At 55.0% G+C, this 18,800-nt stretch overlaps 2 protein-coding genes across 2 annotated transcripts; both read left to right on the top strand.

Annotated features, from left to right (window-relative positions):
- The first annotated feature begins 3,816 nt into the window (after positions 1-3,816).
- LOC134520902 (zona pellucida sperm-binding protein 3-like) lies at positions 3,817-7,458 on the top strand. Its single transcript, XM_063346775.1, has 9 exons — positions 3,817-4,209; positions 5,384-5,502; positions 5,587-5,690; positions 5,907-6,084; positions 6,160-6,280; positions 6,387-6,478; positions 6,548-6,693; positions 6,963-7,082; positions 7,328-7,458. The coding sequence occupies exons 1-9, from the start codon at positions 3,817-3,819 to the stop codon at positions 7,456-7,458; spliced, it is 1,404 nt and encodes a 467-aa protein (XP_063202845.1).
- Positions 7,459-12,459: 5,001 nt separating this feature from the next.
- Positions 12,460-17,423, top strand: LOC134520901 (zona pellucida sperm-binding protein 3-like). The gene is made up of 10 exons (XM_063346773.1): positions 12,460-12,852; positions 14,027-14,145; positions 14,230-14,333; positions 14,550-14,727; positions 14,803-14,923; positions 15,030-15,121; positions 15,191-15,336; positions 15,606-15,725; positions 15,971-16,072; positions 17,302-17,423. Exons 1-10 carry the CDS (start codon positions 12,460-12,462, stop codon positions 17,421-17,423), a joined length of 1,497 nt encoding a protein of 498 aa, XP_063202843.1.
- Positions 17,424-18,800: the final 1,377 nt, after the last annotated feature.

The raw sequence follows: 18,800 nt of genomic DNA, 5'->3' as shown, positions 1-18,800 counted from the left end.
TCTACCTGTTCCCAGGTAGCAGCGAACCTGGCAGCCGGGAAAGTGGGATTTAACAGGGATGCAGAGCGTGAAGGAATCAGCCCTGAGAGCTGGCAACAGCTCAGCTGCTGGAGCTCGCTTGTGTTTGCACTCATCCCTCCTGGGAGCAGGCGAGGCTGCGAGTTCATCCAAACAATTTCGATGGGTAAAACGCAACAAAAAAAATCCCATTTGGCAGATTATTTCAGAAATTGCCGGGGCGAGTCTCTCCTCAGCGCCGATCGATGGCGGCTTGATTCTCCCCACCAATAATAAACAAAAGGCTCCTGCTTCTCTTATTGACCTAATTGCGGAGAGACGGGAGGATAGAGATGCTGAGCCTTGTTGCTGCCTCCCCACCCAGGACCACATGGGCTGGATGATGGATGATGGGATGGGCTGGATGATAGACGAGGGGATGGAATGGGATGGGGTGGGATGGGATGATGCCCCTGTCGTGCTCTGGGGAGCAGCATTGCTGTCTATCCCCGACTTGTGTTTTCCCTTTTCCAGTCAGTGGGTACTTCACCTGCCCCAACTTTCTGAATATAATGGAAAGCAGCTTAGAAAATTCATCTGCCGGTTCCCTCAGGACCCACGGATGGATTTCATCAGGACCCACAGACTTGTGCACCTTCAGGTTCCTTAGATGGTCTCATACTTGATCTTCACCTACAATGCACTTAGCCCTGCTAAGTCAGTGTTAACAGAAGGGTTGAGAGACGCTTTGATTACAGATATGGCTGTCCTGTGTGATTTATCCTGGGTAACTCGAGCAATTTATCCATCAGCAGATAGAAGAGATCTGAAGCAGAAAGGAAGAGCGGGGAGTATTTATGGCGGTGACTCAGGAGTCATTTAAGAGAGATTTGAAACGAAAGGGTGATGTTGCTCAAAAAGCCCCTACCTGGCTTTAAGAAGTTGTCTCCAGCCAGGAAAATGAATGAGCGCTATCATTTTCAAAGCCCAGTTCCCCTCTTTTCCTGCGTCAGCCAAGCGGGGTTTGTTTCTCTTTGGGATGCGCAGGCGAAGCGTGGCGTGGGGCCGAGGGAACTGGGGTGACGTTTGAATGACATTTTACGATGGGGTGTCATTTCAATGTTGTTTCACCACCATTGCTCGCGGTGGGTGAGACGAACCCGCCTGGCAGCGCTTTCCCGAGCGGGTTCTGAGCCGCTGCGCTGCAGGCTGGGTGATAGCATCGTTTTCTCGGGGCCCGGCGAAGAGAGGCTGGTGTTGCTTAATGAGCCTTAGAGAAGCACGTGCTGTGTCAGGTAAGGAGATGTTGCTTAACTATTGCCAGAGAAGTGTTCAGTTCCCCTGTTAATACAGTATTTAACACTCCAGTGAAAAAGGACCCCGGCAAATAAACGGATGCCTCTGGATGAGCCATCTAGAGAAAATGTGCTGAGAGTGCGGTTCTTTTCCATGCCCGACAGAGAAACGATTTTTCTCATCTCGGGTGGTGAAGTTGTGTCTAGAAATGAAAAATTCAGGCGCGGACTCACCCCAAAGCGTCGATGTGATGTTGTTTTCTACAGCACGGATCAAAGGCTTCCCCTGTGGGACTCATCCTGCTCAACCGCGGGCTTTCCAAGGAGCATGGATGGGGCGTACGCAGCAGTTGGCCTTCCTCTTCTGGCGGGGTCTCAGTGAAGAACCCGAGCTCTTGATAGCCCAGGGAAGGACCGACCCCTACGGCAAAAAGGAGATGGCCCCCAGTGTCCTTCCTTCCTGGAGGAAGCCTGTGGAGAGAGAACTCTGCAGATGGAGAGGGCTATTCCTTCAGAGCTGTTAAATACAGATCACGGTGATGGAGGCAGCACTTGCTGCTGCACAAGAGCCAGGAGGTGGTGGATGGGGTGGGGATTTTGCTGCCTATTGATCTCTTTTGCACCCAAACGAGAATAAAAGCTGTTCCCCACCCAACAGGTCCAGACTTCTAAGGCCAGTGCGTCTCCCATCCCTGTTTCATCCCGCACGCCTGAATTGATTTTGAAACACCGCACTCCCGGTGCTTTGAGCTGCTGGGCTCAGGCTGGAGGTGTTGCAAGGTGTGAGAAATGCACGTTTGAGCAGAGAATCCTTGGGCTGTGTTGGCGTGAGACACGCGGCCGGGGCTGTAGGTGGCTCCTGGGGTTTCTAGGTGAGCTGCACCTCTCCCTTGGGAGCGGGAGCAGGAGCAGAGGTGCGTGGGGTGCAGGCACCCATCCACGTAGACCCGTGTCCTCATGGAGATGGTTTGCGGGAGGCTGGGTGAATGAAGCCCTGGGCCTTCGGTGGCGTGTCCTGCTGCCGGGTGGGGTGATGGGGCTTTGGGCAGCTCGAGCATCACCTCCCATCCTCCCCGATGCCTTTGGCTGCAGGAGCTGCCCTGGGCAAACCCAGCTTGTGGGGTACAAGACACCCACCTAGCCCTGGGAGGAGCTGGGTTTGGAGATGGCCCAGTGCTTGCTGAATTAATAAAGAGGGCTTGAGCTGCCGGAGAGGTTTTTCTTGTCGTATCATTTATTCACCAGTCATAAAAATAGAAGGGGCAAGGCTGGGACAGAGGGATCACGCCAGAAAAGGATGGTGTGCGTGTGTGTGGCATTATTCATGCCTCGGGGAGCCAACGGGGAATGCCTAATGCTTGGGCCAGGGAGGGAAGGGGATCCCTCCGGGAATTTCAGCGCACCCCTGGGTCTCGGTGGGAGCTTTCTTCATGCAGCTCATCGCTGCAGTCCCCCCAAAGAGCAAAGAGGGCAAGTCACCCCAGCCCAAACCCATCCTGCAGGTCTTAGCAGACCCGGAGGAAGGGGCTTCCGCCAGTAAACCCCATTTCCCCGGGCACCCACGTAAAGCACCGGTAGAAACACCAGGATGAACACAACCACTCATGCTGAAAACCCCCCTCCCGGCTTGTTCAGCCTCGCCGTTGAAGAGCGGGTGTGTGCAGGGCATCGCCCCCGTGTTGAGGGGACCCCACTCACCGGGCTCTGTCACCCTGGCAAGTCGCTTTGAGTGACCCCCAACCTCTCCATCCAGCTCAGTGATGTAGAGCCCTTAGTCGTGGTACTGTACACACCAGCAGCTGTGCCAATTAGCATCATTAACACACGAGGGCCAATTAATCTCTTGATTATGCCTGCCATTCACTTATCAGCTGCTATGATGGGAAGATCGGCTTTTGTACCTCTGCTTTCTATGCAAATAAGCCGGTTATGATGCCTTCATTACTCGATACACAATTACCCAGCGCAGATACCCATGAAATCGAGCATGGACAGATTGCCAGCACACACGGGCCAGAGCCCAGGTGGGTTTTGCAGTTGAGGTCCTCTCCATTTCGGGACGCGCCACCTCGAGCGGTGCTGCAGGCCCCGGGTTTTGGGGAACTGCTGACGCTGATGCTGTGGGGGAGCCCAGGGAGGAAATGGTTGTGGGGGCCTGGCTGAGCCCTTGCCACGTTGGTGGCCAAAATTGGCTCCATCTCAGAGAGGCAGAGGTATAAAGGAGAAGAGCAGAGGGCTTGTGGCCAGTTGGCCACCAATGTGGCAACGGCCGATGCCACCTCCAACAGGCAAGAGAGAGGGACATGGGAGAAAGTGCTCCAGGGCAATTTCCAGGTGCAGGTGGAGGGGAATCACCCTGCACACCCTGAGAGGGAGGGATGGTCCCAGCTGGGTCGCGTTGTCCTGAGCGGGGCCATGCCTGCAGCCCCAGGTGTGCCCCGTCTGGGCTGGGCTGCTGGGAGGGCTGCTAGAAAAGGCTCCTGAGCAGCCCTTTGCTTCCTGAGCTGGTTTTCCTGTGGTCAGGATGGGTTTTGGAGGCAGCTTGGGGTTGGTGGCGGTGTTGTTGTGCTGGGCGCTGGCTGAAGCGGCGTCTTACAGCCCTTGGAGCTTCCCTCTGAGGGGGGACTCGTCTTGGAGCCGTCCCCGTGTGCCTTCCTTCTCCCGGCCCTCTCCCTGGGCATGGGTGGATGTCTCCCAGCTCCAGGCTGCAGCCCCGCGGCACCCTGTGGCTGTTCAGTGCCAGGAGGCGCAGGTGGTGGTCACGGTGCACAGGGACCTCTTTGGCACGGGACACCTGGTCAAGGCTGCGGACCTGACCCTGGGCTCAGCTGCCTGCTTGCCTGTGGCCCAGGGTGCTGGTGCTGAGAGCACGGTGACCTTTGTGGCTGGGCTGCACGAGTGTGGCAGCACCCTGCAGGTGAGGTGGGCTGCCGGGGTGAGGGGCTGCTCCTTCCCTGGTGATGTTGTGTAGGGACTGGACCTTCTCTGGGCTTTGACCAACTTTGGGTGGGTACTTGGGAACTGTGAAAGAGCAATGTGCTGTCTTGCTGCCTAATTCATCTGGGTGAAGGTCTCGGTCCTCAAAATGACCTGGTAAAGGTGGTGTCAGGATTTGGGGTGAGGAGGGACTCATCGGGTTGCGGCATTTGTCCAGTGAGGGGTGGAGCGACCGTAGCAGAGCTAGTCTTTGGCGTGTGGGCGCTCTCATGGAGCCCTGGGTGAGGAGCACACTCAAGAGCAATCAAGCCTTGCAGTGGTTTTAGGACTTGGCTAGATGGAAGTGGAAGCATGAGTACATGGGAGAGCTGGGCGTAGCTTGACACTTGTCCCTAGGGAAGTTCAGAGGGCTGGAGCCCCTCTGCTATGAAGACAGGCTGAGAGAGCTGGGGTTCTTCAGCCTGGAGAAGAGAAGGCTCTGGGTAGACCTTATGGCAGCCTTCCAGTACCTGAAGGGGGCCTACAAGAAAGGCTGTCTGCAAGGGCATGTAGCGATAGGACGAGGGGCAATGGTTTAAACTAGAGCGGGGCAGGTTTAGATTAGACATAAGGGAGAAGCTCTTTGCACTGAGGGTGGTGAGACACTGGCCCAGGTTGCCCAGAGAGGTGGTGGAGGCCCCATCCCTGGAGACATTCAAGGCCAGGCTGGGTGAGGCTCTGAGCAACCTGATGTAGTTGAAGATGTCCCTGCTGACTGCAGGGGGGTTGGACTAGGTGGCCTTTAAAGAACCCTTCCAACCCAACTGATCCTATGATTCCAAAGGGGCTTGCTGGGAACCTGCTGACCTGCTCAGCAGGAGAGCCGAAGGGCTGCCTGGAGCTGGTGTGCCCCAGTTGACCTGGGGGAGGAGGCTTGAGGACCCGATGTGGGCTCTTGCTGGAGTGCCCAAGTCCTTGAGCCTGACCTCCTACAGGGCTGGCACCTTGTTGAGATGCCAGTTCAAAGCTTCATGGCTCCCTGTGATGCTCTGGATCAGGAGTGTGGCAGAGCCTTTACAGCTGGTGCCCTGTGTGTCCTAGGCCAGGCAGTGCTGGGTATCTGCTGGTGCTGAGCTTCTGTCTGCCTCGTCAGCTCTCCCAAATCTTTCTTCCAGATGACCCCAGACTCCTTGATCTACAAGACAAGTCTGTCCTACAAACCTAGTCCTCCTGGCAATGTGGTCATTGTAAGGACCAACCCGGCTGTGGTTCCTATTGAGTGTCACTATCCCAGGTGAGCAAGTGGGGGCTGTGTCTCTGGTGCGGTGGACCCGAGGTGATGGTGGCACCTTTGTTAATGCTGGTCTCTTGCATTTAGGAAGAGCAATGTGAGCGGCAATGCTGTCCAGCCCACGTGGGCTCCCTTCTGCTCCACCGTGTCGGCCGAGGAGAGGCTGACGTTCTCCCTACGCCTCATGACCGGTGGGTGCAGACCTGGCAGCCCCGTTTCCCTCGGGTCCCTGCTGCTGCCGGCTCTTGGCCACGTGCCGAGTGCCCAACCAGAGCTGTAATGGGGGCTAAAGTGAAACCTTGCTTGGTGGGACATGGGGTTGCTGCTTAGTCAAGAGGTGCCATGGGGAAAGGGAGGGCAATGTGCTTGTGTCCAGAGTGACCTGTGGCCTTGGATCTCCCTTCCAGATGACTGGAGCACTGAGAGACTCTCCAATGGCTTCCAGCTGGGGGAAAGCCTGCACCTCCAGGCTGATGTTGCCTCTGGGGGCCACGTACCCCTGAGGCTCTTTGTGGATGACTGTGTGGCTACCCTGAGTCCCCACAGGAACTCCTCTCCCCGATATGCCTTGATTGAGCTCAGCGGGTAAGGGGTATGGTGGTGTCTTGGGGGTGCTGCTGCAGCTGGCTGGGACATCCCTGACTCATGACCCTTGTGCAGGTGCTTGGTGGATGGGAGATCAGAGGACACCACCTCAGCCTTCATCTCTCCAAGGCTGAGGCAGGACATGCTGCAGTTCACAGTTGATGCCTTCAAGTTTGCAGGAGATGACAGGAACTTGGTGAGCTGTGGTGCCTGCCCCTCCTCCCCCAGCATGGCCAGCAGCTGTGCTCTTCTGCCTGAAGACACTTACTGAACCTTGGCTGTGGGTTTAATTGCCCTTCCAGATCTATATCACCTGCCACCTGAAGGTCTCCCCAGCTGACCAAGCCCCAGATCCACTGAACAAGGCCTGTTCCTTCAACAAAGCCAGCAGCCTGTGAGTAGCTGGTGCATGTGGGGAGGGGACCAGCCTGGAGAAGAGGGCTTACAGGGAATTCTGTTTCAGGTGGGCTCCAGTGGAGGGTACTGGAGACATCTGCAGCTGCTGTGAGACGGGCAGCTGTCCACTGTATGGGGGATCCTCCCGGAGAATTAACCCTCCATCCAGATGGCTAGGGAGGCGCCTGAAGAGAGGCATCCCTTCCAGTCGAGGTAAGGCTCTGCGTGTCCCAAACGTACCCCCACGGCAGAGCGACCCTCTGGGTTGGGGCAGCCAAGATGCTGGAAGACCTTTAGCAAGTGCATCTCCTCTTAGGGACAAACCTAACTCTTCTCCCGTGTCCTTGGGCAAGTAACTATGAGGACACTGAAAACTACTAGAAGAACTGCTCTGGCAGGGTCCACCTTCCTGTAAGCCCTGAAATCCAGACGAGGCAGGAATTAGCGTCCCTGTGAACTCCCTCATGTCCATCTCTTCTTAGGTGGGTCCTCCAGGGCAGCGGAGGCTGAAGTCTCGCTTGGGCCGCTAGTAATCCTTGATCCAGCTCAGGGACTGTGGAGTTCCTCGGGAGGTCTTGCACCAGCAGGGAAGACCTCACATGGTATGTGGTGCTTCTTGTTTGAGTGGAGGTGCCTTCAGGTCTCAGATGAAGGGGAGTCCAGGTTGATCTGGTCATGAATGCCCCCTGATGTCACACCAGGACAGGGAATTTCCAGTATAACCTCCAGAAGTCAGTCTGAGTGTTGTCTTCTCAGAACCCCCTGCAAGTTCATCCACTGACAGATGGTGGAAAGCCATTAAATGTGGAGTAAGTGTGTGGTTTTTTTTTCCTTGTTTCTCTTCCAGGTGTTGCTGAAGGAGTTCCTGTGCTGGTCCAAGTTGTTGTGCTCACAGCAGCCACTGTGCTGAGCTTAACTGCTCTTGGATTGTTTCTTGTGTCCAGGAAATGTAGCTGCCCTCCTAGAGTGTCACTGTAAATGCCCAACCCTAATAAAAGAGTGTTGTTTCTGTCCTCCCCTTGTGTCCTCAGTGGGGAGGAGGGACAGCCGTCAGGCTTTGCTTGGGTCTGCTCAGATGGGAGTTGGGGTTGTGCTCATGCACCCGGTCATGAGTACGTCCTCCAGGTAAGCCGTCTCCTGGGCTGGCCACAAGCTCTAGGAAATGTGGACAGCTGTTGTCACCTGAAGGCATCTCCCAAGCCACAGCACTTGGGGATGGAAAGTGTGTCTCTGCAGGAAGCCTTTCCAAATGCCCAGTGCTGCTGCTGAGGCTCCCTGTATATTGTGTACCTGGCATGCAGTGCTGTGCCTGATGGCAAGGAGTCTTAAATCATAGAACCATAGAATGGTTTGAGTTGGAAGGGACCTTAAAGGTCATCTTGTTCCAACCCCCCTGGTCTTTGGCAGGGATGCCTTCTTCTAGGCCAGGTAGCTCCAAGCCCTGTCCAACCTGACCTTGAACAGCTCCAGGGATGGGGCAGCCACAACATCTCTGGGCAACCTGGGCCAGGGTCTCACCACCCTTGTAGTGAAAAGTTTCTTCCTGCTACCTCATCTAAATCTCCTCTCTTCCCCTTTGGAGCCATTACCCCTTGTCCTATTGCTGGAGGCCTTCCCCAGCTTTCCCGTAGGCTCCCTTTACATACTTGAAGGCTACTATAAGGTCTCCCCAGAGCCTTCTCTTCTCCAGGCTGAATAACCCCAACCCTCTCAGCCTCTTGTCACAGCAGAGGGTCTCCAGCCCTAAGAGTATCTTCATGGCCTCCTCTGGATGCACCCAACAGGTCCATGTCCTTCTTGTGCTGTGGATTCCAAGGCTGAACACTGTAGAGCTGGGGTCTCACCAGAGCAGGGTTGAGGGGCAAAATCACCTCCCTCACCCTGCTGGCCATAATTTTGATGCTGGCCTTCTGGTGTGCCAGCGCACGTTACTGGCTCATGCTGAGCTTCTCATCCACCAGCACCCCCAAGTCCCTTTCCTCTGGGCTGCTCTCAATCCATTCTCCACCCAGCCTGTATTTGTGCTTGGGATTGCCCTGACTCAGCTGCAGGACCTTACACTTGGCCTGGTAGAACTTCCTGAGGTTTGCACAGGCCCACCTCTCGAGCCTGTCCAGGTCCCTCTGGATGGCATCCCTTCCCTCCAGTGTGATAACTGTGCCACGCAGCTTGGTGTCTTTGGCAAACTTGATGAGGGTGTGCTTGATCCCACTGTCCACGTTGCCAACAAAGATGTTAAACAGCACCGGTCCCAGTACTGACCCCTGAGGAACGCCACTCATCACTGGTTTCCACTTGGACACTGAGCTGTTGACCACAACCCTTTGAGCGCGGCCATCCAGCCAGTTCCTTATCCACTGAGTGGTCTGCCCATCAAATTCAAGCCTCTCCAATTTAGAGACCAGGGACAGTGTCAAATGCTTTGCACAAGTCCAGGTAGATGATGTCTGTGGCTCTCCCCTTATCCACCGATACTGTAACCCTGTCGTAGGTGGTCACCAAATTTGTCAGGCATGACGTGCCCTTGTTGAAGCCATGATGACTATCACCTATCACCTCCGTATTTTCGGGTGCCTTAGATTTTCCAGGAGGATCTGCTCCATGACCTTGCTGGGCACGGATTCTGGTAGTTGCCCGGGTCTTCCTTTTTTCTCTTTTTGAAAATGGGGGTTATGTTTCCCCTTTTCCTGCCAGTGGAACCTTCCCCAGACTGCCACGACTTTTCAAATAGAATGGAAAGCAGCTTAGAAAAGTCATCTGCCGGTTCCCTCAGGACCCACGGATGGATTTCATCAGGACCCACAGACTTGTGCACCTTCAGGTTCCTTAGATGGTCTCATACTTGATCTTCACCTACAATGCACTTAGCCCTGCTAAGTCAGTGTTAACAGAAGGGTTGAGAGACGCTTTAATTACAGATATGGCTGTCCTGTGTGATTTATCCTGGGTAACTCGAGCAATTTATCCATCAGCAGATAGAAGAGATCTGAAGCAGAAAGGAAGAGCGGGGAGTATTTATGGCGGTGACTCAGGAGTCATTTAAGAGAGATTTGAAACGAAAGGGTGATGTTGCTCAAAAAGCCCCTACCTGGCTTTAAGAAGTTGTCTCCAGCCAGGAAAATGAATGAGCGCTATCATTTTCAAAGCCCAGTTCCCCTCTTTTCCTGCGTCAGCCAAGCGGGGTTTGTTTCTCTTTGGGATGCGCAGGCGAAGCGTGGCGTGGGGCCGAGGGAACTGGGGTGACGTTTGAATGACATTTTACGATGGGGTGTCATTTCAATGTTGTTTCACCACCATTGCTCGCGGTGGGTGAGACGAACCCGCCTGGCAGCGCTTTCCCGAGCGGGTTCTGAGCCGCTGCGCTGCAGGCTGGGTGATAGCATCGTTTTCTCGGGGCCCGGCGAAGAGAGGCTGGTGTTGCTTAATGAGCCTTAGAGAAGCACGTGCTGTGTCAGGTAAGGAGATGTTGCTTAACTATTGCCAGAGAAGTGTTCAGTTCCCCTGTTAATACAGTATTTAACACTCCAGTGAAAAAGGACCCCGGCAAATAAACGGATGCCTCTGGATGAGCCATCTAGAGAAAATGTGCTGAGAGTGCGGTTCTTTTCCATGCCCGACAGAGAAACGATTTTTCTCATCTCGGGTGGTGAAGTTGTGTCTAGAAATGAAAAATTCAGGCGCGGACTCACCCCAAAGCGTCGATGTGATGTTGTTTTCTACAGCACGGATCAAAGGCTTCCCCTGTGGGACTCATCCTGCTCAACTGCGGGCTTTCCAAGGAGCATGGATGGGGCGTACGCAGCAGTTGGCCTTCCTCTTCTGGCGGGGTCTCAGTGAAGAACCCGAGCTCTTGATAGCCCAGGGAAGGACCGACCCCTACGGCAAAAAGGAGATGGCCCCCAGTGTCCTTCCTTCCTGGAGGAAGCCTGTGGAGAGAGAACTCTGCAGATGGAGAGGGCTATTCCTTCAGAGCTGTTAAATACAGATCACGGTGATGGAGGCAGCACTTGCTGCTGCACAAGAGCCAGGAGGTGGTGGATGGGGTGGGGATTTTGCTGCCTATTGATCTCTTTTGCACCCAAACGAGAATAAAAGCTGTTCCCCACCCAACAGGTCCAGACTTCTAAGGCCAGTGCGTCTCCCATCCCTGTTTCATCCCGCACGCCTGAATTGATTTTGAAACACCGCACTCCCGGTGCTTTGAGCTGCTGGGCTCAGGCTGGAGGTGTTGCAAGGTGTGAGAAATGCACGTTTGAGCAGAGAATCCTTGGGCTGTGTTGGCGTGAGACACGCGGCCGGGGCTGTAGGTGGCTCCTGGGGTTTCTAGGTGAGCTGCACCTCTCCCTTGGGAGCGGGAGCAGGAGCAGAGGTGCGTGGGGTGCAGGCACCCATCCACGTAGACCCGTGTCCTCATGGAGATGGTTTGCGGGAGGCTGGGTGAATGAAGCCCTGGGCCTTCGGTGGCGTGTCCTGCTGCCGGGTGGGGTGATGGGGCTTTGGGCAGCTCGAGCATCACCTCCCATCCTCCCCGATGCCTTTGGCTGCAGGAGCTGCCCTGGGCAAACCCAGCTTGTGGGGTACAAGACACCCACCTAGCCCTGGGAGGAGCTGGGTTTGGAGATGGCCCAGTGCTTGCTGAATTAATAAAGAGGGCTTGAGCTGCCGGAGAGGTTTTTCTTGTCGTATCATTTATTCACCAGTCATAAAAATAGAAGGGGCAAGGCTGGGACAGAGGGATCACGCCAGAAAAGGATGGTGTGCGTGTGTGTGGCATTATTCATGCCTCGGGGAGCCAACGGGGAATGCCTAATGCTTGGGCCAGGGAGGGAAGGGGATCCCTCCGGGAATTTCAGCGCACCCCTGGGTCTCGGTGGGAGCTTTCTTCATGCAGCTCATCGCTGCAGTCCCCCCAAAGAGCAAAGAGGGCAAGTCACCCCAGCCCAAACCCATCCTGCAGGTCTTAGCAGACCCGGAGGAAGGGGCTTCCGCCAGTAAACCCCATTTCCCCGGGCACCCACGTAAAGCACCGGTAGAAACACCAGGATGAACACAACCACTCATGCTGAAAACCCCCCTCCCGGCTTGTTCAGCCTCGCCGTTGAAGAGCGGGTGTGTGCAGGGCATCGCCCCCGTGTTGAGGGGACCCCACTCACCGGGCTCTGTCACCCTGGCAAGTCGCTTTGAGTGACCCCCAACCTCTCCATCCAGCTCAGTGATGTAGAGCCCTTAGTCGTGGTACTGTACACACCAGCAGCTGTGCCAGTTAGCATCATTAACACACGAGGGCCAATTAATCTCTTGATTATGCCTGCCATTCACTTATCAGCTGCTATGATGGGAAGATCGGCTTTTGTACCTCTGCTTTCTATGCAAATAAGCCGGTTATGATGCCTTCATTACTCGATACACAATTACCCAGCGCAGATACCCATGAAATCGAGCATGGACAGATTGCCAGCACACACGGGCCAGAGCCCAGGTGGGTTTTGCAGTTGAGGTCCTCTCCATTTCGGGACGCGCCACCTCGAGCGGTGCTGCAGGCCCCGGGTTTTGGGGAACTGCTGACGCTGATGCTGTGGGGGAGCCCAGGGAGGAAATGGTTGTGGGGGCCTGGCTGAGCCCTTGCCACGTTGGTGGCCAAAATTGGCTCCATCTCAGAGAGGCAGAGGTATAAAGGAGAAGAGCAGAGGGCTTGTGGCCAGTTGGCCACCAATGTGGCAACGGCCGATGCCACCTCCAACAGGCAAGAGAGAGGGACATGGGAGAAAGTGCTCCAGGGCAATTTCCAGGTGCAGGTGGAGGGGAATCACCCTGCACACCCTGAGAGGGAGGGATGGTCCCAGCTGGGTCGCGTTGTCCTGAGCGGGGCCATGCCTGCAGCCCCAGGTGTGCCCCGTCTGGGCTGGGCTGCTGGGAGGGCTGCTAGAAAAGGCTCCTGAGCAGCCCTTTGCTTCCTGAGCTGGTTTTCCTGTGGTCAGGATGGGTTTTGGAGGCAGCTTGGGGTTGGTGGCGGTGTTGTTGTGCTGGGCGCTGGCTGAAGCGGCGTCTTACAGCCCTTGGAGCTTCCCTCTGAGGGGGGACTCGTCTTGGAGCCGTCCCCGTGTGCCTTCCTTCTCCCGGCCCTCTCCCTGGGCATGGGTGGATGTCTCCCAGCTCCAGGCTGCAGCCCCGCGGCACCCTGTGGCTGTTCAGTGCCAGGAGGCGCAGGTGGTGGTCACGGTGCACAGGGACCTCTTTGGCACGGGACACCTGGTCAAGGCTGCGGACCTGACCCTGGGCTCAGCTGCCTGCTTGCCTGTGGCCCAGGGTGCTGGTGCTGAGAGCACGGTGACCTTTGTGGCTGGGCTGCACGAGTGTGGCAGCACCCTGCAGGTGAGGTGGGCTGCCGGGGTGAGGGGCTGCTCCTTCCCTGGTGATGTTGTGTAGGGACTGGACCTTCTCTGGGCTTTGACCAACTTTGGGTGGGTACTTGGGAACTGTGAAAGAGCAATGTGCTGTCTTGCTGCCTAATTCATCTGGGTGAAGGTCTCGGTCCTCAAAATGACCTGGTAAAGGTGGTGTCAGGATTTGGGGTGAGGAGGGACTCATCGGGTTGCGGCATTTGTCCAGTGAGGGGTGGAGCGACCGTAGCAGAGCTAGTCTTTGGCGTGTGGGCGCTCTCATGGAGCCCTGGGTGAGGAGCACACTCAAGAGCAATCAAGCCTTGCAGTGGTTTTAGGACTTGGCTAGATGGAAGTGGAAGCATGAGTACATGGGAGAGCTGGGCGTAGCTTGACACTTGTCCCTAGGGAAGTTCAGAGGGCTGGAGCCCCTCTGCTATGAAGACAGGCTGAGAGAGCTGGGGTTCTTCAGCCTGGAGAAGAGAAGGCTCTGGGTAGACCTTATGGCAGCCTTCCAGTACCTGAAGGGGGCCTACAAGAAAGGCTGTCTGCAAGGGCATGTAGCGATAGGACGAGGGGCAATGGTTTAAACTAGAGCGGGGCAGGTTTAGATTAGACATAAGGGAGAAGCTCTTTGCACTGAGGGTGGTGAGACACTGGCCCAGGTTGCCCAGAGAGGTGGTGGAGGCCCCATCCCTGGAGACATTCAAGGCCAGGCTGGGTGAGGCTCTGAGCAACCTGATGTAGTTGAAGATGTCCCTGCTGACTGCAGGGGGGTTGGACTAGGTGGCCTTTAAAGAACCCTTCCAACCCAACTGATCCTATGATTCCAAAGGGGCTTGCTGGGAACCTGCTGACCTGCTCAGCAGGAGAGCCGAAGGGCTGCCTGGAGCTGGTGTGCCCCAGTTGACCTGGGGGAGGAGGCTTGAGGACCCGATGTGGGCTCTTGCTGGAGTGCCCAAGTCCTTGAGCCTGACCTCCTACAGGGCTGGCACCTTGTTGAGATGCCAGTTCAAAGCTTCATGGCTCCCTGTGATGCTCTGGATCAGGAGTGTGGCAGAGCCTTTACAGCTGGTGCCCTGTGTGTCCTAGGCCAGGCAGTGCTGGGTATCTGCTGGTGCTGAGCTTCTGTCTGCCTCGTCAGCTCTCCCAAATCTTTCTTCCAGATGACCCCAGACTCCTTGATCTACAAGACAAGTCTGTCCTACAAACCTAGTCCTCCTGGCAATGTGGTCATTGTAAGGACCAACCCGGCTGTGGTTCCTATTGAGTGTCACTATCCCAGGTGAGCAAGTGGGGGCTGTGTCTCTGGTGCGGTGGACCCGAGGTGATGGTGGCACCTTTGTTAATGCTGGTCTCTTGCATTTAGGAAGAGCAATGTGAGCGGCAATGCTGTCCAGCCCACGTGGGCTCCCTTCCGCTCCACCGTGTCGGCCGAGGAGAGGCTGACGTTCTCCCTACGCCTCATGACCGGTGGGTGCAGACCTGGCAGCCCCGTTTCCCTCGGGTCCCTGCTGCTGCCGGCTCTTGGCCACGTGCCGAGTGCCCAACCAGAGCTGTAATGGGGGCTAAAGTGAAACCTTGCTTGGTGGGACATGGGGTTGCTGCTTAGTCAAGAGGTGCCATGGGGAAAGGGAGGGCAATGTGCTTGTGTCCAGAGTGACCTGTGGCCTTGGATCTCCCTTCCAGATGACTGGAGCACTGAGAGACTCTCCAATGGCTTCCAGCTGGGGGAAAGCCTGCACCTCCAGGCTGATGTTGCCTCTGGGGGCCACGTACCCCTGAGGCTCTTTGTGGATGACTGTGTGGCTACCCTGAGTCCCCACAGGAACTCCTCTCCCCGATATGCCTTGATTGAGCTCAGCGGGTAAGGGGTATGGTGGTGTCTTGGGGGTGCTGCTGCAGCTGGCTGGGACATCCCTGACTCGTGACCCTTGTGCAGGTGCTTGGTGGATGGGAGATCAGAGGACACCACCTCAGCCTTCATCTCTCCAAGGCTGAGGCAGGACATGCTGCAGTTCACAGTTGATGCCTTCAAGTTTGCAGGAGATGACAGGAACTTGGTGAGCTGTGGTGCCTGCCCCTCCTCCCCCAGCATGGCCAGCAGCTGTGCTCTTCTGCCTGAAGACACTTACTGAACCTTGGCTGTGGGTTTAATTGCCCTTCCAGATCTATATCACCTGCCACCTGAAGGTCTCCCCAGCTGACCAAGCCCCAGATCCACTGAACAAGGCCTGTTCCTTCAACAAAGCCAGCAGCCTGTGAGTAGCTGGTGCATGTGGGGAGGGGACCAGCCTGGAGAAGAGGGCTTACAGGGAATTCTGTTTCAGGTGGGCTCCAGTGGAGGGTACTGGAGACATCTGCAGCTGCTGTGAGACGGGCAGCTGTCCACTGTATGGGGGATCCTCCCGGAGAATTAACCCTCCATCCAGATGGCTAGGGAGGCGCCTGAAGAGAGGCATCCCTTCCAGTCGAGGTAAGGCTCTGCGTGTCCCAAACGTACCCCCACGGCAGAGCGACCCTCTGGGTTGGGGCAGCCAAGATGCTGGAAGACCTTTAGCAAGTGCATCTCCTCTTAGGGACAAACCTAACTCTTCTCCCGTGTCCTTGGGCAAGTAACTATGAGGACACTGAAAACTACTAGAAGAACTGCTCTGGCAGGGTCCACCTTCCTGTAAGCCCTGAAATCCAGACGAGGCAGGAATTAGCGTCCCTGTGAACTCCCTCATGTCCATCTCTTCTTAGGTGGGTCCTCCAGGGCAGCGGAGGCTGAAGTCTCGCTTGGGCCGCTAGTAATCCTTGATCCAGCTCAGGGACTGTGGAGTTCCTCGGGAGGTCTTGCACCAGCAGGGAAGACCTCACATGGTATGTGGTGCTTCTTGTTTGAGTGGAGGTGCCTTCAGGTCTCAGATGAAGGGGAGTCCAGGTTGATCTGGTCATGAATGCCCCCTGATGTCACACCAGGACAGGGAATTTCCAGTATAACCTCCAGAAGTCAGTCTGAGTGTTGTCTTCTCAGAACCCCCTGCAAGTTCATCCACTGACAGATGGTGGAAAGCCATTAAATGTGGAGTAAGTGTGTGGTTTTTTTTTCCTTGTTTCTCTTCCAGGTGTTGCTGAAGGAGTTCCTGTGCTGGTCCAAGTTGTTGTGCTCACAGCAGCCACTGTGCTGAGCTTAACTGCTCTTGGATTGTTTCTTGTGTCCAGGAAATGTAGCTGCCCTCCTAGAGTGTCACTGTAAATGCCCAACCCTAATAAAAGAGTGTTGTTTCTGTCCTCCCCTTGTGTCCTCAGTGGGGAGGAGGGACAGCCGTCAGGCTTTGCTTGGGTCTGCTCAGATGGGAGTTGGGGTTGTGCTCATGCACCCGGTCATGAGTACGTCCTCCAGGTAAGCCGTCTCCTGGGCTGGCCACAAGCTCTAGGAAATGTGGACAGCTGTTGTCACCTGAAGGCATCTCCCAAGCCACAGCACTTGGGGATGGAAAGTGTGTCTCTGCAGGAAGCCTTTCCAAATGCCCAGTGCTGCTGCTGAGGCTCCCTGTATATTGTGTACCTGGCATGCAGTGCTGTGCATGGACTCCTAAATGTTTGCTGTAGGCAGAGCATGGCTTCTATTTTCTCTTTGTTATTAAAAGAGAGGGGACAAATAGAGAAAGCTATTGGTCCACCCGCTCTAAACAGACTTTTTTTGAAATATTAGGGGTAGGAGAAAGCCTTTCGTCAGTAGGTATGATCTAGATTCTCATCACCTCTCCTCGCAAAAGCCTTGTCCCTGGTGTGCTGGAGGATCTGAGCCGCAGGGCCCTGGAGTCCTCATCACACTAAAATGGAGTCAACATGCATAAGACAAGCTGCAAAGCTGTGTGAAACCATTCTCCTTGCTCTGTGGCTTCCCCTCCTACACAGCATAGCCTTATTCTGACCTCTTGGCTTATACTTGAGGTGTCTTCAGCCTGGTGGGATTCAAGCTGGGTATGAACTCTTGGTGTCTCTCTCTGTTCCTGATGTGGTGAGTTTTTAATACCAGTTGCACTTCTCAAGAATTTGAGTAACAGTGATGCTTCTCAAAAGTGGTTTGCTTACCCTGGGCTGGGGGCCACTTGTCAGCCCCAGAGGATGCCCTGGGAGCTGTGGTCACCTCCAGGCCAACTTGGAGGCAGCAGGATGCTCTTAGGCCATGCCTGCAGGGCCATGTGCTTTGCAGTGCTATCTGTGATTATCTACATTGCATCAGGTTAAGTAATTGATTTATTGGATAGAGTGCAGGAACCCTGCGCTCCTGAGTGCGCACAGCAATGGGGTCAGGTTCCTTGAAGCATGGCTGTGCCTTGGTTGGTGCTGGTGACCCTCGTGTGCTTCACAGGGAGAATCCCCAAACCTGTTGCCTCCCCTCCATCCTTCCGGTCTGAACTGACCGAATGCCTCATGTTCTTGCTTTCAGTATCCCAAGAGAAGTCAAAGACCCGATGCTTGCAACAGAAAAGGCAAAAAGCCTTTTCTGAGTGGAGGAAACTGCTCCTGGCCCTGGATAAAGAGCAGAAAGGGGCAAAGTGGCATGGTTGACTCAGAGCAATGCCAGCAGCCTTAGTTCTCACATGTTTGGCCTTTTGCTTTTGCTAGTGCCTTCTGAAAACTGCTGCTGTTAAAGGCATTAGCTAAATCTGGCAGCTGAAGGCTGGAAACAGCAAGCCTGCCCTGAAGCTCTTGGGCTGCAATCCCCTAGCCATTAGGATGCAGCCTAGTGATGCTGATTCTCCTTACAATACACTCCAACACAGCCCGAGTGTGGCTCCGGCCCTGCAAACGAGCTTTCCCCATCCCTGAGAAATCAGCTTGGCGCTTGCACTCTGTGGCCCCGGCAGGGTGTGGAGCAGGAACCCCCTCCCCAAGCAAGCTGGCTTTGAAAGCCCAGGAATGATGTGCTTAAGACAAATGTGTTGTGTGTGTGGTTTTTTTGGTTTTTTTTTTTTTTTTGCTTCTGTTTTCAATGAGTTAAGCAGCTGGGCCAAAATAATCAGGTGGAAAAATGAGGCAGCTGTGTAAGCTTGCTTTACTTTTTTTTTTTTTTTTGGCCAAAATCTTTCCAGATCAGGCTGTCAGCCTTCATGTTTAATGCACAAGCTCCTTCCTGAAGGAGCTACAGGAGATTAAAACAACCTCTTTTTTTTTTTTCTTAGTTTTTTTTTTTTTACCTTGACAGGGTGCCATGCACATGCTGAGTGTGTGGCCAGGCTGTGATGCTAGACTTCCGAAGGGCTGTTGGTGTTCCTTACATGGGCACAGAGACCCCAGCACCGTCCCCTGGTTGGGGGTGGGAGCTGGAAGTTGTCTTTATGGGCAGTCCCCCCATGCATGGTCCTCTCAACCATCTGTCTTGAGGCTCCTCATTAATCTAGAAAGCTACTTTCTTCCCCCCATCTGAAGAAATCTGCCACCTGCTGCTCTTGTCACTGTTGTTCTATGCCACTGAGACTGCGCTTCTCTGGGTGTTGCATCTCCTGCAAGCTCTTCTGGCTGTGAAAGCTTGACATATGCTGCCAGCACCACCTCCCTTCCCAGACTTATCAGGAGCTTAATAAAAAAGCCAAACTTTGTGGTTATTTCTTTTTAATTCAAGCTGCAGACTTGTGACCTCCTCTGGTGCAGGCTCTATGGAGGTAACTGTCAGCACGGGACTTCTCCCCTCTCAGGGCTTCAGCATCCAACTGAGGAGATCTGGCTGGGTTTTGGGCTCCAAGCCCTGTTGGATCCAATCCTACTAGCACTAATCCACCAGCCTGTGCTCAGATCCTCTTTTGAGGCCCATCTTCAGCAGGAGAGACTTGTGTTGGGAGCTGTTGTGCTCCGGGCTGTCCTTTCCTTCTGCTCTTCCTCCTTCCCAGCCCAGGAGGGGCTGTACATCAGCTACTGCTGCTTATAAAGCTGTTCGCTTCCCCTGGG

The sequence above is a fragment of the Chroicocephalus ridibundus genome, chromosome 9, assembly GCF_963924245.1.
Source record: "Chroicocephalus ridibundus chromosome 9, bChrRid1.1, whole genome shotgun sequence".
NCBI lineage: Eukaryota > Metazoa > Chordata > Aves > Charadriiformes > Laridae > Chroicocephalus > Chroicocephalus ridibundus.
Note: the sequence above shows the minus strand (reverse complement) of the source record. Positions and strands in the feature narration are given on the sequence as shown.

Coding starts and splice junctions, on each gene's coding strand:
- LOC134520902 (XM_063346775.1), top strand. CDS start 3,817: ATGGGTTTTGGAGGCAGCTTGGGGTTGGTGGCGGTGTTGTTGTGCTGG. Junction 5,503..5,586: donor ATTGAGTGTCACTATCCCAG/GTGAGCAAGTGG, acceptor TCTTGCATTTAG/GAAGAGCAATGTGAGCGGCA. Junction 6,694..6,962: donor AGGCATCCCTTCCAGTCGAG/GTAAGGCTCTGC, acceptor ATCTCTTCTTAG/GTGGGTCCTCCAGGGCAGCG.
- LOC134520901 (XM_063346773.1), top strand. CDS start 12,460: ATGGGTTTTGGAGGCAGCTTGGGGTTGGTGGCGGTGTTGTTGTGCTGG. Junction 14,334..14,549: donor CTCCCTACGCCTCATGACCG/GTGGGTGCAGAC, acceptor TCTCCCTTCCAG/ATGACTGGAGCACTGAGAGA. Junction 16,073..17,301: donor GTTTCTTGTGTCCAGGAAAT/GTAGCTGCCCTC, acceptor TCTTGCTTTCAG/TATCCCAAGAGAAGTCAAAG.